We start from the raw sequence: 16,495 nt of genomic DNA on the forward strand, positions 1-16,495 counted from the left end.
GTGCACATGTATTTGTTCTGTACCAACCTCTTAAGGCTTGAGAATGTGAACTGTTGATGGACATATTTCAGGTGAGTGAAACAAAGCATGAGAGCTTCTAAAATTAAAAGACACAACAGCCTCAAAATGAAACTTCTAGCCAACAAAATTTTCAAGGGCAGAGAAAAACAGATAATATCAAGATGGAGGCTCTTAAATTAACATGCCTACATGCAGCTAAAGATATAAACATGCTTGCTGTCTATATTTTGACTGTGGAGATCAATGGATTAGTGGAAACCAGTGGTTTGATTCATTTGCCTAAATCTTGGTGCCTTTGGATGAATTTAAGAAATCTGAGATGTGCCTGGCACTTAAAACATAAGGGAAACCCATGTCTCTTGGGATGGCTGGGTGCCAGACAGGACACCCACCCAGCACACAGGCAGTGCTGGACGTTTATGTGTGAATCTTGTCTCGAGCCAATACAGTCAGTAAAGCCTAAGGAGCAACTTGGGTTATCCTACAGCAGGACTTGTGGGTGACCAAATAAATCACTTTATGTGCCTGCATTGGCTGACAGTGTACCTTTGACTGTACTGCCTGTAATGGAAGGTTTAATAGCTTGTGCAGATATAGATGTCTAAATTTATGCTTCCTGACCTTGGGTTGTCCTCAGTGTTTCAAAGGATCAGTGGCAGATATGAAAGCATTTAGCTTACACAGCAGCTAATACCTGCAACTCCTCAGCTTCATGGCTTGCATGACTGATCTGGCCTTTTTAAGTGGTCTGCCCTTCCAAAGAGATATGATCCTATGGGAATTCTTTGAACACTTACTTCTCATATGAACAGATCCCACTTCTGGATAGTGACCCAAACTGGCATATCCTCCTGTTCTGCTTCTGCTGCATGAACCAGTCTCTTTGCTGTGATTCCCTGCAACAATTTCCATCCAGGAGACAGGTGTATCTTTTGTTTCAAAGGATTTTGTGAGAAGAATTCAAGTTGCTGCTAACATCTTGGGGTGTTGTTATTCACATAACACCTTAAGAGAGCTCTGCATTGAGTTTTAAGAGATGATTTATGATCTTCGCTTTCATTTTTTCAGCTTTGTTAAGATTCCTTTGCAGTCTCAGTGCTGTGCAGTTCACCTGGCCTGCCACATCTGTTCCTCCTTCACAAGAGCTGATCTGTTACTTCTGACAATGTGGCCAAGGTGTCCTTTTGCCAGAACTTGTTTGACACCAGCAATGAAGCAAAGGGACCCTGAAATATCACTGAGAGCCATTTTGGTGGCTTCAGTGCATTTGCTGTTGTTCCACTGAGTGTGATCTAATGGAAAGCAAAATATTCTTATTATAGCAAACCATAATTCACTGGCTGAACTCTCAAGTGCATGCAGTGACCAGCATAACAGCTTTAGAGCAGCAGCTGAGCCAGGAATCTGTTGGCTGCACCATTCTCCCAGCAACATAGGAAATAACTGTTTTTCCCATCTGCTAAATGTCAGTAATTTAAAAAATGTGTTCATACTGCACTGGGATGAAAGCAAAATATGTTCTTGCAAGAACTTGTCCAGCATTTAGCAGACTGGCTTAGGAAGCTGAAAAGAAATGTATTTCCTACCCTACAAGGGTGGTAACTATTAAGTTATGTATTCAAACTGGAACAGCTCTGACAGAGGAGACTGAAAAACTTAGAGATAGGTTGATGGTGAGATCATGTATCTGTAACATGCAAACCAAGTCTCAACCATGAAAGATGTATGTCCTCCCCAGTCAAGACTATGTCCTTTTCCCTGTGAAAGCAGGGATGGTACTCTCTTGCAGTGACCACAAATTCATTCTGAATCCAATAAACATTTCCCTGATGCTAATATTGTCAAACCTTATGCACCATTGTGTACTTTGATTTTAGCAAATGGAATTTTTTCGCCTCATTCTTGTTGAATTGCACTTTGCTTTTTTAGGATCATGGCACCAGCCTGCTGGGATCATCCAGACGTATGAATCTCTTCTCCCAGGATGTTTATGGACAATAGATGGACATGAGAGAAGGGACAGTGGGCAGACCACTGCTGAAATACACATTTTTACAATAACTCTCGACTTGAATCTTCTTCCTCTCTTTCTCCCACGTCCCCGGAGCCGCCAGCAGTGCTGGCTGAAATAAGCACTTGCTGGCTTTCCCTCCGCCTGTGTCCCGGTACTGCCGCCAGCTCCCCAGTGGGACACCCTTGTCCCCTTGTCCCCGCGGCCGCAGCACGGCCCGGGCTGGCAGGGGCGCGTCAGCTCCGGCTCTGCCGCAGGGCAGGGACCGTCCCTGGCTGTCCCTGGGAGCCCGGCGCCATCCCCGGCCTCTGGTGCCCTCCAGTGTCTCCTTCCCGGAACAATTCGGGAGAGCGAAACCCTTTAAAGATCCCGCGTAGAGTGATGATCCTTCGGGATGTGTGAGCATCAGGTGCCGAATTGAGGATTGAAACTAAATTAACTGGGCAAGCCTTGTGCCCTTGACTAAAGGCAAGAAATAGAAGCGCCCAGCTGACATTAAGCCAGTCTGAGAAAGACAAGCTTTGCTACGTTCAGTAAAGCAACATGGCGTTCCTGGTTATCCGAGTAACAATTTGGAGAGCAGCTTTATCAAAGATATTCCAGCATAACCATTTGCACCGTAGTTAAAAGGTGGCATTACCCAACACAGAATGAGAAATCGTGATTTGTTCTGTGACCACTTTCAATGAAAAGAACATAAGTTGCAGGCTGACAGACCTTTAATCTGAATTTATTATCTTCCTTTAGAGAAGTAACTTCAATAAATTTACCATTTGGCCCATGATAATCCCATACACAACAATCACAAAACAAAAGCAGTCAGTTTGATTTGGCTGTTTCTAATTAAATTCAGTGGAATTCTGATCCTACTCAGCTATTCTCACATCACTACAGAATCAGAGGGCCACAGGATGGCTCAGGTTGAAAGGGACCACAGAGGGTCATCTGGTCCAGCCTCCTGCCTAAGCAGGGTCATCCTAGCATACCTGGCACAGGATTGTGTCCAGGTGATTCTTGAGTGAGGGATACTCTACAGCTTCTCTGGGCAACCTGTTCCAGTGCATAGTGACCTGCACAGTTAAGTTCTTTCTCATATTCAGGTGGAATTTCTTGTGCTACTTGGGAATTTTACTTATAAAATACGTGGTGTCCTTCAAATGAAAAAAAGAATATGGTGCCACAGGATTGAGTAACATTTATCTTATAAGCATTCCATGAAAACAAGCAGCATACCAATTTATGGGCCTCTATGTACTGGGTTTAAGTTGCTATAATGGACACCATAAATCTATGCAAGACCTAGTGCAAAATAATGGATAATGTACAGAAAACCAGCTTTTGCTAAGTAAATATTTCACTCATATTATTTAACTGTTTTTGAAGGGAAAAGATGACGCAATAAGCTCTAAAATATAACTGCAATACAGAAAAATAAGTTTTCTCAAGCCCTTAAGTAAAAGGCAAATAGAAGAAATAAAGGATCCAGATAGTTTCTACTTTAATTCATGTTTACTTTAGCAATGCTGGCAAATAATGCATTTGTAAGACTTGCTTAAAATATTTTTGCTTTTATATCATAGTCTAATTGTAGTCTAATTCTAGCAGTTTTTATGATACAGACTTATGGCTTGATTCTTTAAAACCATCCTTGAATTTTGAAGCAAAATCATCCCTTCTGTTTCCTCAAAATCCTCATCACTGTCCAAGGCAGCCAGGACTAGGGGACATACACACAGGTCAGCCACTCACTCTGGACTGCAGTGTGGAGAGCAGAGGGGCAAATAAGTCCCCTTCTCCAGGCTTGGCTTAGTGGCCATAGCTGGACACCCAGGGCCATTTGAAACGCTCTGCAGCACCTGGGGCATCTGCACAAGGGATATTGAGACAACTGGGTCTGACTTGATGTGCAGGTAAGCACACCCACAGGCATGCAGTGGCTTTTCAGGTGCCCCAAGGAGCCCAGCTGCTGCTCCAGATGTGCATGGGTCCTGGTTCAGAGCCAGCAGGCTCAGCTAGCTGCCTTGGCTCTCCCAGCTATGAGCAACCTGGTTAGAAGAGGAAAACTGCTGTACAGAAAAATTTGTTGGTTGAAAATCATGAGAGAGAAGGTCTGGCAGCCTGGGATTGTGAGGCTGAGGACTAGGCCTGGGAACTGCAAGCATCCTTGAAAAGTAGAGCCAATGACCTAGAAAACAGAGACATCCCAAGGCACCAGGAATAACTGCAAACCCAAGAGACTGTAATAACAATTTACTGTCTAAGAAAATGGAAAACAACATAGAGATATAAAATTGATGCAAAAAAAAAAAATCAGAAAACAGAATCATCTATTGCCCATTATAGGTGAAAAATAGAAGTTAAGATCATTTATTAGTCTCTCAAAGCAGAATCTCCTACACACATTCAATGTTTGTTATAAAACAGACTAAAGTTGTGTCCCTCTGAGAACTTCTCAGCTGAATCCCACAAGAACTGTCCATTCTCTGGGACTCAGTGGGAATGCTGGCTGACTCCACGCTCTGTGTCAGGGATCTGTTTTGAAGGGAAACTCTATCTGTTGTCTTACTACTTGGATCTTTCTTCCCCTCTTTTGGGGATGGTTGGGTGTGTCCCCTCCAGGATCAGTTTGTTCCTCCCTTTTGGGCTGGTTTGGCTTCTTCTTAAGTCTGGCTAATTTGCTGAATGTAAATATTCAGCAATAAATAATAATAAATATTATATATATTAAGCATATTTGCTGTTATATTATTGTTGATCAGTTTGTTTCAGTGGCAAGCTCCAGTGATTGCAGTAGTGCACACTTACTTGGCTGTTGCTGTCATTTGGTGTACTACCATACTGCTTGATGCTAGTGTTGACTGACACCATACTATTGACTGATATTATTGATTGCTGATAATAATTGTAATAGCTTGACATTCATATTCATTCATATTCATTCATACTCATATTCACTTTATTCATCTTCATATTGGCTGTAATAACTATTGGTATACTTGCTAGCAGTTATCTTTGTGGTAATCTGTAATGAAGTAGAAAATTTTAGAGGATAAAGCTTCTGTGTCCTTGAGTATTATGGAATCTTAGGAACCCACAGTCATAACCTCTGCACAGCCACAGGCCAGGTAACCCTTCAGGTTGTGACCTATAGAATCACACTTTGAACCAAGTCCTTGGTGTTGCAACACAGGGAACAATTTTTGACATCTCAAACTCTCTCATCTGTGGCACAACTTAATTGCTCTTCAGAATTTGGACTAATTTTTTTTTTTCTTGAAATGTAGATGTTTTTATTTTTGGTACTGTTAGCCATACAATCCAAATGAAAACATATTCAGTTGCTAGTCAGACATCTGATTTATCATCACTTCTTGTTAGGCATTTTGATTACAACAAAAGACTGTGAAGTTAATTGTAAAAAAGCAAGTTGCTGTCTTTGTTAAAAAATGGAAAAAATAAAAGTGGCTCCAGTGTCACATTGTGCAGCTTATTGTGAAGGTGGTTTGATGCCTGGGTGTAACAAACATTCCAGTTGGCTGATATGAAAGCAAGGATCAGCCCAGGGCTCAGAAAACAAAGCATATTTCAACTGCAACCAGGCGTTTGTCAGAAAGGCAGTCTCGCAGTTTCCAACTGATTTTACAATAATTTGTTTGTGCCATGTGTCAACAGTTTTATTTAAAGCACACAATGAAAAATACCAACATGCTGTTTTCCTCTTAATGACAACTTGCTGCACCACAAATTTTAGTTTTTAAGTAGTAACATTCTCACATTACACTTACAGATTTTTTTTCTGTTGTATTATGTTCCCTTGTGTTATCACAGTCCATCTTTAAAGTGTACACTTAGAAAACCCTTCTGTATAAGCAATCTAACAGTTATAAGCCAGGAAAATGCTTTATACAAATAAGTTATATTTTTAACTTCTCTTGTCAATAAAGGAACTGATAAGACTGCAGTTAGAGTAGCAACATCTTCCTTTCACAGTGTATCTAAATGTGTGTGTTCCCATTCTTACCAATAGAAATTGGCTATTCCTCATAAGTTTATTAATTGCCTATATTGTTATTGAAAATTTTCATTGAGACAAGTATGTCTTTTGCATGGCAAAACTTATCTGGTATTAACCAAATCTCTCACACCAGCTGTATAGAATTGCATGTATTTTCCTTTATTCTTTAGGGAACTTCTGGGAACAGAGCTCTGTGCAGGGTCACACTTGCAAATGAGCACCAGCAACTCATTTCTTGACAAGGCTGTGGGTTTGATCCCCATACAGGCCATTCACTTAAAAGTTGGACTCTGTGATCCTTATGGGTCCATTCCAACTCAGAATATTTTGTGATTCTGTGATGTTTCACCCTTTTTATCCAGTAGGCATTTCAGAATGTTTCCTTTTCTTTATTGTGGCCACCAGCAATGAGATTTTTATAGATTCACAGTTGAGCTTTTATGTACTGTTCATATCTGTGCATCTTCTTTGGTGCTCTGATAGTCACTCAGTTATGGATAAGAAAAGAGAAACTAAAAGAGACAAAAGATCTTCCTTTTTCAAGGAGAAGCCAAAGTATAAATCTGTGCATTACAATGAGTACTTATAGAAAGCAAATCTTTGACAAAAGAGAGGATTCATTGTAAAAAGTCAAGAACCTGTAATAGGACTACTGGTTCCAATTGCATTCTCTGAGCAGGTGAATTCAGACTTTGAAAAACATGTCCCAGCTTGGCTAAACAGTCAAAATGGACTGAAAATTCAGTTCAACTGAGAATTGAAGTTACAGACAATTGAAAATTGATCTTTGCTTTTCATCAGAAAGATGATGAAAATCTCAGTAATGGAACATAAGCAAAGCTGCTTATGGAAAGGGATGTGTTGAAGTAGGTGCTTCTTTCCAGCACATTTTTCTTAAACATTCTTGAGGACTTGGAACAAAATCTCACTTTGCTTATGGCTCTAAGTGGCTCCATTTTGGTTTTTCCATGGACTAGAGCACCTTCCATCCTGTGTGTCGTACAAAAAAAAACCTTTGGAGTATACATAGGATTTCATTGAACAGCCATTCCCAGGAAATATTATCCTTACAGGGTAATTGAGCTCAAAAAATGCCATGTGCTGGTATGGTAAGTGAATGGTGATGCTGATGATCAGTATAACACCCTCATGTTGGCTTTAATTAGACATTGATGTTTGCCTGCTCATGGATTTAGTTCTTATATTTTATTTTTCCAAATATAAATCCTTGAGAGTAACTTCTGTAGCAGAAGTCCCTCTGAATGCAAGAAGGTATGCATGCTCATACAACTATTTGTGTGACTGCTGGGTTTGCAACTAGAATTACCAAGCCCAGCTGCTAAGGAAAAACTGCTCCTAAACCCTGTATGATTTGGTAAGAGTTAAAACTGTGAGATAAACTAATCTAGGTTTCAGGATAATATAAGCATTCTTACTCAGTCATTTCATTAATTGCATCCTTTTTTCCTGCAAGAACTGCCAGTTAGAAATCTCAACACAAAGCACTTTTTCATACCTCACTGAGCTTGGTTGATGCTAATTTTGCCTACTTCCCTCTTTGAAGGATTCAAGTTTACTGGACTCTTGACTGATCCACAAATGATCTTGCAGGTTAACTTCAAGAAGAGATTAAATGATTATGATCTAGTCTTGATTAAGAACTAAACACAACATCTTCCTTTCAACACAACTTTCCAACAGTAAGTTCCTCCCTCACAATCTCTAACACACTCTCCCATACAACTAACAAGAAAATAAACCCTTGCAAACTGCTTCTCTCCCATACAACTAACAAGAAAATAAACCCTTGCAAACTGCTTCTCTCACAGACTGAAGAAAGGTTCTTTCTCAGATCTGAATTTGAAGCACAGCTATTTGAAGTACAAAATGTGTGGGCATTTTATACAGAATTTTGAGGATAACAGCGTACATTAATTCGTTTTGTTTGGGTTTTCTTTTCCTACTACTAATATAGCATTAAAGAAGATCCCTAGTGCTTTAACAATCTGCATCTCATACAGTTGGAAGTCCTGTGCTCTACTTAATATTACCACATACAGTACTTCCTTGCGCTTTAAAACTTCTTTTTGGTACACACAGTATTTCAAGTTCAACTGAGATGTCATTATTAAACATGTAGAGATTGAATATATGGTACCAGACAATGAAAGAACACCATCCCATAAAACAGAACATACAAGTAATTTTCACAGTTCTAACAAAAGAAGGTCACACATAAAATGTAACAAATAGCTCAGTACATAGCATGATTCAACATAATATTAAGTCCAGCTAATAGTGTCACATATTAAGGGCCAAATCCTGGCTCAATGTGCAGTTGAAACCTAAACAGATGTTTAGAGAAAATAATGTAAAGCCAAACTGTAGTGTTCTATTGGTAACAATACAATTTGTTAATCTACCTAAGATTTTTGGCCTGAAGTATGTACCTAACTTGTGCTACAGAAGGAACACATGGCCAGTGGTATTTGGCTCCTGTCCTAGGACATGTCTTCACGGATTTGTCATGGCCAAGGGCACTGGAGGCAGAGCAGCAGTCTTCCCTCTAGGTATGACATTTTCATCTACTGTTCTGCCAGAATTTGGCCAAGAGTTCAAAATCCTGTACATCTTATTCAGCAGTCCCACTGAAGTCAATGGAACCTTTTTTGTGAGTAAGATGAAAAGGATTTGGCCCCCAAAGTTTTTAACCCTTTAAGCAGTAAGAGAGAAGTTTCATTGCACTTAGCCCATCATTCATAAGTAATTTACTTCTCAAAAACAAGATGGCTGTTGATGTACACGAAGTGCTAGATCATAAACAGGAAAGCATGCACGCAATGTCTGACTATTCATGGCATTTTGGAACTGAATTACTAAAGGGAAAAAGAGACACTTGCATATGGCAATTCCATCCAATATCTGTTTGAGCCATAACAGTTGTTTTTTCAATTCGTAAATACAGCCTCATGGATACATTATAAATACTAAATAACTACATCATGAATACAGTTATAATTGAATTTGTACAAGTGTCTTCATTGGACTGGATGGATTAAAAAAATTACAAAAGAATATTGGAATAGATGGTTATTTCTAAAGAACTTCCTAAATGCATTCATATGGAACACATGGTCATGACTTGGGAAAATAGAATTTTTTTCTATCCTTCAGGAAAAGCTTTTGGTGACTGGAATGGGCAAGAACAGAATTTTCATACTTAACGTAAGAGTACTCTGTTACACTGTTCCATATTTGTTATTATTTGAATTACACAGAGTAGAGAACAACTATATGCCAATTAAATGAATCAAAACTATATGACAGTGCTACTCTGACCACAAATCATTGGTGGCAGTATATTCTAATAATATGCAGTTCTCAAAATTACAATTTGAAACTTCAAATTGTGTATTCAGGATGCAAAGGTGAACTCTAAGTTAGAACTGGAAAACAGGACCGAGTACCATGGAGTTTAATCCCAACCGACAGAGTGAATTACTTCATCTCTAATACCATGTCACGCTCATGCTGATCCTCAATATGCAGCTTTAACAAAGCCACAAAGAGCTTGGGTCCTGAAAATGCTTGTCTCGACAACATCTGCACTGACAGACAATTTTATAGTGTTCCCTTTTTGCAAATGAGATAAAAATTTGTCTGCCTTATAAGCGTCGCTAAGAGCATGGCTTCTCATTGGCACTGAAGCCTGGAGCTGTCAATGATAATCTGAGGAAACTGAATGTGAAGCCTCCATGAAAAGGTTAAGGTGAGTGCCCTTCTAGTTATAAAAAATAATTTTAATTCCTTGTATTCCCTCTTTCCTCCCCAAAAGAAGGATATAGACATTTCGTGCTGATGTAGACATTTTGTGCTGACAACAGTCCTTTGGTATCAAATCTTCACGGGACATGATGGGCTGCATATCCCTCTGGCTATGGGAATAGGATTAGGTTTCATACTTAATTCCCTCACCTCATGCTGAAATCAGGGAGAAAAGTTCTTGGAAGTAAACTAAGTTGAGTGAAGACTCCTGGGAAAACTTCAACACAAAGAGCATTAGTCTAGCCTTTGGAATGAAATCTCCCTAGAAAGGGCTCTAATGAAGGCTTCAGGAGATGCATTATGGTATGCCCAAGAGAAGGTTACTTTGGGTGTTGTTGTGACTACACCTGGCAGGAAAGGTGTTAAGGTATCTCTTTATTTCTACTAAGGCAATTTTCCCATGATTTCCTGTTTCCACACAAATTCTAAAGGACAGATCCCGAAGTCTTTATTCCATCTTTGTTCCTTATTCCACTGGTTATTTGATGGGGTAATGTAAGGGAGTTTGCTCTGTGCATCCTCCCCGTGTTCAGATGCCATTAGCCCTTGGTGTCTCCTGGCATGAACTCAGCTTCCAGGTTTTTCCACCTGGAATGAGAGGGGTATCTCCCTGGCATGAGGAGGAGGATGAGGTGATGTTGCCTGGTGTACACAGAGGTCAGGAGAGCCATCTGGCACCCAAATTAGCCTCTTGGGGCTGGGCCATAGTGCTTATGGGAGCTAAAGTATTTTGTGGATTCAGATCTTGAAAGCCATGTCACAGCATTTGATACAGAAATTAAAGGGTTTCATGGCAGAAGATGAGGAACTCTTTCTACTTTCTGAAGGAGAAAATGCTTTGAGAAGCTTTTGTGAATACCACTGCACCAAAAGGAAAGTATGCACATACTATGTGTGGTATTTTTGATTTGCCTTTTTTTCCCCCTTCTGTTTGTGAAAATAGAAAATGCTTAGAAAAGAACAAAACTGATCAATGTTATGATGACATGGCACATTTCTGATCTATACTGAGATTTATTACTGGTCATATTTGACTTTCATTTTGGATTCTGAAAGAGTTTAAAAATTAGTATTAAAAAGCCTCATAACAATCTTCTCAAGCAAGTTTATGTAAATTTTACTGGTAAGGAAACCAAGGCATAAAGAAATTAAATTATTTGCCACAGATAGTATAGTAAGTCAGTGTCAAAGTCTGAAGAAAATGAAATTCTGTGGTTATGGGTTAACTCTCTTTTCCTGCTAAGAAAATTGATCTTATCCCTAATGTGCTGTTTCATGCCACCTGTACTAAAGTTCATGAAAACTCGCCAGTTTGCACTGTTACAAAGCACATTTGCAAAGCCAATGATTTTTTTTTCTATATGAGCACAAAAATTCTACTTAAAGGGTTAATTATATTGCTGTGCTGGTAAACATTTTTACTTATTGCTGGTTAGACCTATCTTTAGATACTGACTGGGACAGAAGAGACTGAGCTGGCCCTGGACTCCCTCGTCTTGGTGTTGGGCATGGATATAGTACAACAAGATACACCCACAGTGGCCTCAGGCAGCTCATCTTCCTCTGTCCATTCATTGAGATCTGGGTTATAGCACTGAATGCATTTCTTGTACTTTTTCTCTATTTCATTCCAGCCACCCACTAAGTAAATTTTCCCGTTGAGGGTGGAGGCGCCAGCCGTGCTAACTCCGGTTTGAAGCGGCGCCACGTAATTCCACTGGCCCGTGTATGGGCTGTAACGCTCCACAGGGAGAACATCGACCCTTTCTGCTCGCCCCCCCAGCTGAGACCCACCCATGACGTAGACCCTCTCCAGAAGGGACACTGCGCAGTGCCAGCCCCTCGGGGTGCTGAGGCTGGCCTTGTCCTGCCAGCTGTCTTTGCTGGGGTCGTACATGCACACCGAGCGAGAGTAAGCGTTATTGATGTAACCTCCCGTGACCAGGATCTGGCCATCCACCACGGCGCTGGCGTGGCAGCACCGCGGCACCTCCAGCGGGGCCTTCATCTGCCACTGGTTAGTTGCAGGCACGTAGCACTCGACAGAGGAGAGGCAGCCCTCGGAGTTGCGGCCTCCCACCGCGAAGAGGAGCCCATTGAACACGTTCAGGCTGAAGTGGGTGCGCCGCTGATTCATGTTTGCCAAGTGAATCCAGCTATTGAAACGAGGGTCATATCTGAAAGGATTCAGAAAACAAGGTAAGTCTTACTTACTGCTCTGCTAAATTACACAGGACTCCTATGCCACTGCTGCAAGAGCAAAGTTGATAGAATTTTAGTTAGTTATTTAGCCTATTAAAAGTCAGCATAATGAAACTGGTATTCCTGATTAAATTTCAAAATAAATTTAGCTTTTGATTGGAGAAAAAATATTTTTGTATCATTCAAACCTGGTATTATTTTAAAGAAGTAAATCTGATTCTTCTGTAATTTGATTTTGTACAATAATCTCATTCGAATACTGGGAAGAGATAATTTCAAGATGCAACAGAAATTTTAGAAGTTCTTTTGCAATTTACACCCACAGCAAAGATATCTAAATTTACTCAGAGAGTTTTTAAAAACTTTAGGTTGTGATTTATACTTGCACCCTCTTCATGCTTTCTAAATGGTGAGTATGCTTTCCTTGCCACTCCCATGGAGTTTTATGTGGAAAGAGCATCTGTGCTTTCTAACACCTTTGCTATCTGAAATAACATTCTTTGTCCTTGGCATTTAAATGACCTACTTTGAAGTAATAAATGGCAAATTATGACTCCTGAAGATGCTACATGAAGTACAATAGTGGACCCACACACTTCTGTTGCATGCTAAAGGGACCAGAGAACCACATGAGAAAAAGACAATGGGAAAGTAAACACTAATTATCATTCAGCATTCAGCATTGTCATCTGCAAGTCCACAGACATACTGATGTGACTTGACATGCTCAAGGTTAAGGACACAATGAGGATTCCCCCACCTCCTCCCTGCAACCAAGGTCAGCACTGAGGACACAACTCCTGGTGACAACGTGAGGCATAGCTTAAGGGCAGAAGGTCAAGAGAGCAGATATTTTTCTGCAAAGTAGATTACACAATAAAATTGATTTAGAGAATGTTCCTCATTCATTAACTCCTGGTGTCCTCAGGAGAAGCAGACTGTTCCTTCTGGGAGCAGAAAAGGAAGCACTGGTAGGACTGTGGCTGTGTAATGCCATTGCATGTCCATAGTCTGTTAGTAGATAAAAGGCAGATAAAAAATTTCCCACCTCTGGCCTTTGCTTCAAGCTGCTGTGCACTGCCAGCCTTTAGGCTGAACTATTTAAAAACTACTACTGCCCATGTGACATTGCATGTTAGTGTATGCACTCTTCTGACCTTGCTATCACCAGCGCAGTCTAGGATGACTATAGATAGGAACTGCAAAATTTTAGAAGCAAGGTGTTATTTGGGGTACACTGTAAAAAACAGCCTTCAAGCAATGGTACCATTGTTTTTAAACTCCTGATGATGATGATAATAATAATAATAATAATAATAATAATAATAATAATAATAATAATAAAGATGATATGAAATTCAATACTAAAGCTGTTGAAAATATGGTGAATGAACAGAAAGTGAAGGCTATATCTAAAAGGTGTTTTTCCAAATTTTCTGTGAGGCATCAAAAGGTTTCAAAAATTTGAGAAGTCTTCTTAGATCATCCCATGGCCTCCTATTTATGTTCCTATCTATTTCCTTCACTTGGAATAAGTTTTCTTCAGTTTTTCCTCACTTCTCAGTGTGCATGTGTAACCATGGTGAAATTTTTTGCATAACTTCAGTTGTATATTTCTGTTCATTCAAAGTTTAATATAGAATAGCATCTATACCTCCCCTACACTGTCCCCTTTTTCTTTATCCAAGTGGTTCATGTTGCATGACACAAGCCAGCTTAGACTATCTACCTGCCTTCTGTGGAACAGATACCTACATCCCTTTTAAAGAAATAGGAGTTACCTGCAGAAATTGCTGACTGCATGCTTGGCTTGGTTCCTAGCATCATTCTGGTCTTCCCCACCAGCCACATAGAGAAATCCATCCATCACTGTGACACACTGATTAAAACTTTTAGCAGGCATTTCACTTAGCTTCTTCCATCCGTTTTCAGGATCTCTGTATAAGATGTCTCTGCTAAGAGACTTTTCTGTTAAAGCAGGGCGTCCCCCAACAGTAACTAAGACTCTGAAACCTCCACGGATCCTTGTTCTTCTGGACTGAAGTGTATTCTGGTGATAGGGAAGCAAGTGATAGTTCATGGCATCCACTAGGAGCTTGTGGCAGTCTGCATCTTGCATCATTCTTGGCACAGTTTGAACATAATTGACAAGGTCTTGGGCTGAGATGGTACCAAAACGGATGTTACTTAAGAGGTTGGCAGCAAACTTTACTCTTTTTTGGTCAAATTCCAGCCATTTTATTGCAATCTGGAATGCAACAATTTCAGAAGGCAACTGTAAGTCATCATCTGCAAGAAGTTCATTAATCTGATCAAAAGTAAGTTTTAGGAACTGATCAGTTTCTGAAAACTCAATGAAGTTGTCTCTAATAAATTTGTGTGCTGCTTCCTTGGTTGTTTTTAGTCCATATGTTTCTGCAATATTGGCAATGTACATACAGTTCTCAACACTGATTTCTTGGACTAGAAAATCACAGCACATCTTTGTAAGGGTGTGAATCTGTAGATAAATTGCTGTGGAAATAATACTACCTATTGTGTAAAGTGAGAGAGTAAGTTTTCCAGTGTAAGCATAGGTGATAACAGTAGCTAGACCCACTGGGGACACATCATTGAGGTCCACTCTTTGAGTGGATGGATCTTTCTTTAAGATGTTGTGAAAGTATTCACTGCTTGAAGCCATCACTACCTTATGAACATTGAAAGATTTGGTTTTGGTACTGATAGTCAAGTCACAAAGGAAATTTTCTTGTCTCATTTTGCTTAGACCTTCCAAGAGGTTCGGGCAGTATGATGAGTCAGAAACCTCAGATGAGATGCAGCTGAAACCATTTCCTCCTTCCAAGAGTCCATTCAAGCCATTTAGTTTACTGAGGGGGCTATCTTCCACAATGATAGTTGTTTCGTTGATATCTGCTTTGTTCTTTTTCACATTCTTCTTCTTAGGGGCCATGACTGCAATGAAATATTACAGCCAAGCACTTGCTAAAAATAAAATTAAACACCAGAGTTGTGAAATTTAATAGCTAAGGGATTATGCAACAAATCTAACTTTTGTCAACATGTATAATGCCACAAAACCAAACACACAGGATAATCTGCCTTCGTAAGTTCTAGGTTGCAGCATGGCTGCTTCTTAATAACAATCAATACTCCAACTGTGAAGAATATACCTACAAGTAATTCAGTAATTCCTTTTTGTTTTAAATAACAAGATCATAAATTAACATTCACCTATTATCACCACATTCAGAGAGTTAAATTATCTAAATGGGTTTGCCAGAGTTTGTCATTAGAGAATGGCAAATCCATTCTCTAAATGGGTTTGCCAAATTTTACATTCTGGCAAACCCATTTAGAGAATTTAACTTTATATAATAAAGTTATATATTTATTTAGAATTTAACTTTATATAACAAATTTATATATTTATTTAAATTAGGCAGGTTCTAGACCTGAATCCATTAGCCTGAAGCATAGGAAAAATATGGGCCCCCAACTTCGTTCATCCTTACTTCATAGCTACAGACTTACAGGTGAGTTCAGAACTTGAGCAGGAAATATTAAGACTGGGAAAAATTCTTTAAGAAACAAAAGCCAGATCAGACATAAAGAGAAAGAGGATTGTAATATGATGTCATATTGATTTTAGATTTAGGTCCTGCTCGAAACTGCTTCCAGGTTTTTGTAACTTTTGGTTTTATAGACTGATAGTGTTCTATTTCCTGTGTCAGATGTGCAAATACTTTCTGCACATAGCATAGTTGGATCGCTTTTCAGTATCAGTAATTTGAAATCTATTGTCACACTTCTAGGATTTTGTGGAGATTTAGGGAGAAGATGTCTAACTTCTATTTGAAAAGATGTCACACAAACTCTATCAGGATGTGTTATTTTAAACAAGTTCTGCATACGGGAAGGTAAGAATCAGTCCCATTTTTATGTTAGAGCACATATTTAAATTATATATATCAGCTCTCGGTGAGCTCTCAATGAAATAAAGAGACACTTTTTTGTCAGATGCAATGTGAGACAGCCCCTAGTAACAAAGGAGTTACTTTGAAAAAATATATGTATGTGCAAATATACTTGAAGGAAAGCACTGATCTTCAATAACACAATTTAAACAGTATTGTGGAGATCAGCATTCAAATAGATTCAAACACAGCATTTATCTCCAGTGTTGATTTTAAAACAATTTACACATGATCCTTGCAGTCATAAAAACATGAAAAAAATTATGTTAATTAATTATAAATCAAATGACTGGTTTATTGTAGATAATTAAATCAAAAAACTTCAGTAATATTTCAATCTAGAATCTCAGCACACCACTTCTTCCTTAAGCACAGAGCATGTAACAAAATGGTAATTTAATTATAGAAAGGAATGGTTGCTGCCTGTGAGCACCAGCAGTTTTT

The 16,495-nt window shown here is 39.3% G+C and overlaps 1 protein-coding gene across 1 annotated transcript; it reads right to left on the reverse strand.

Annotated features, from left to right (window-relative positions):
• Positions 1-11,230: 11,230 nt before the first annotated feature.
• Positions 11,231-15,042, reverse strand: KLHL31 (kelch like family member 31). Its single transcript, XM_071431754.1, has 2 exons — positions 13,856-15,042; positions 11,231-12,049 (listed from the first exon to the last, which is right to left on the reverse strand). The coding sequence occupies exons 1-2, from the start codon at positions 15,025-15,027 to the stop codon at positions 11,317-11,319; spliced, it is 1,905 nt and encodes a 634-aa protein (XP_071287855.1). The 5' UTR covers positions 15,028-15,042; the 3' UTR covers positions 11,231-11,316.
• Between the last annotated feature and the right edge of the window lie 1,453 nt (positions 15,043-16,495).

The sequence above is a fragment of the Agelaius tricolor genome, unplaced genomic scaffold (assembly GCF_023055355.1).
Source record: "Agelaius tricolor isolate 1412-34295 unplaced genomic scaffold, bAgeTri1.0.p SCAF_1, whole genome shotgun sequence".
In the NCBI taxonomy this organism is placed as follows: domain Eukaryota; kingdom Metazoa; phylum Chordata; class Aves; order Passeriformes; family Icteridae; genus Agelaius; species Agelaius tricolor.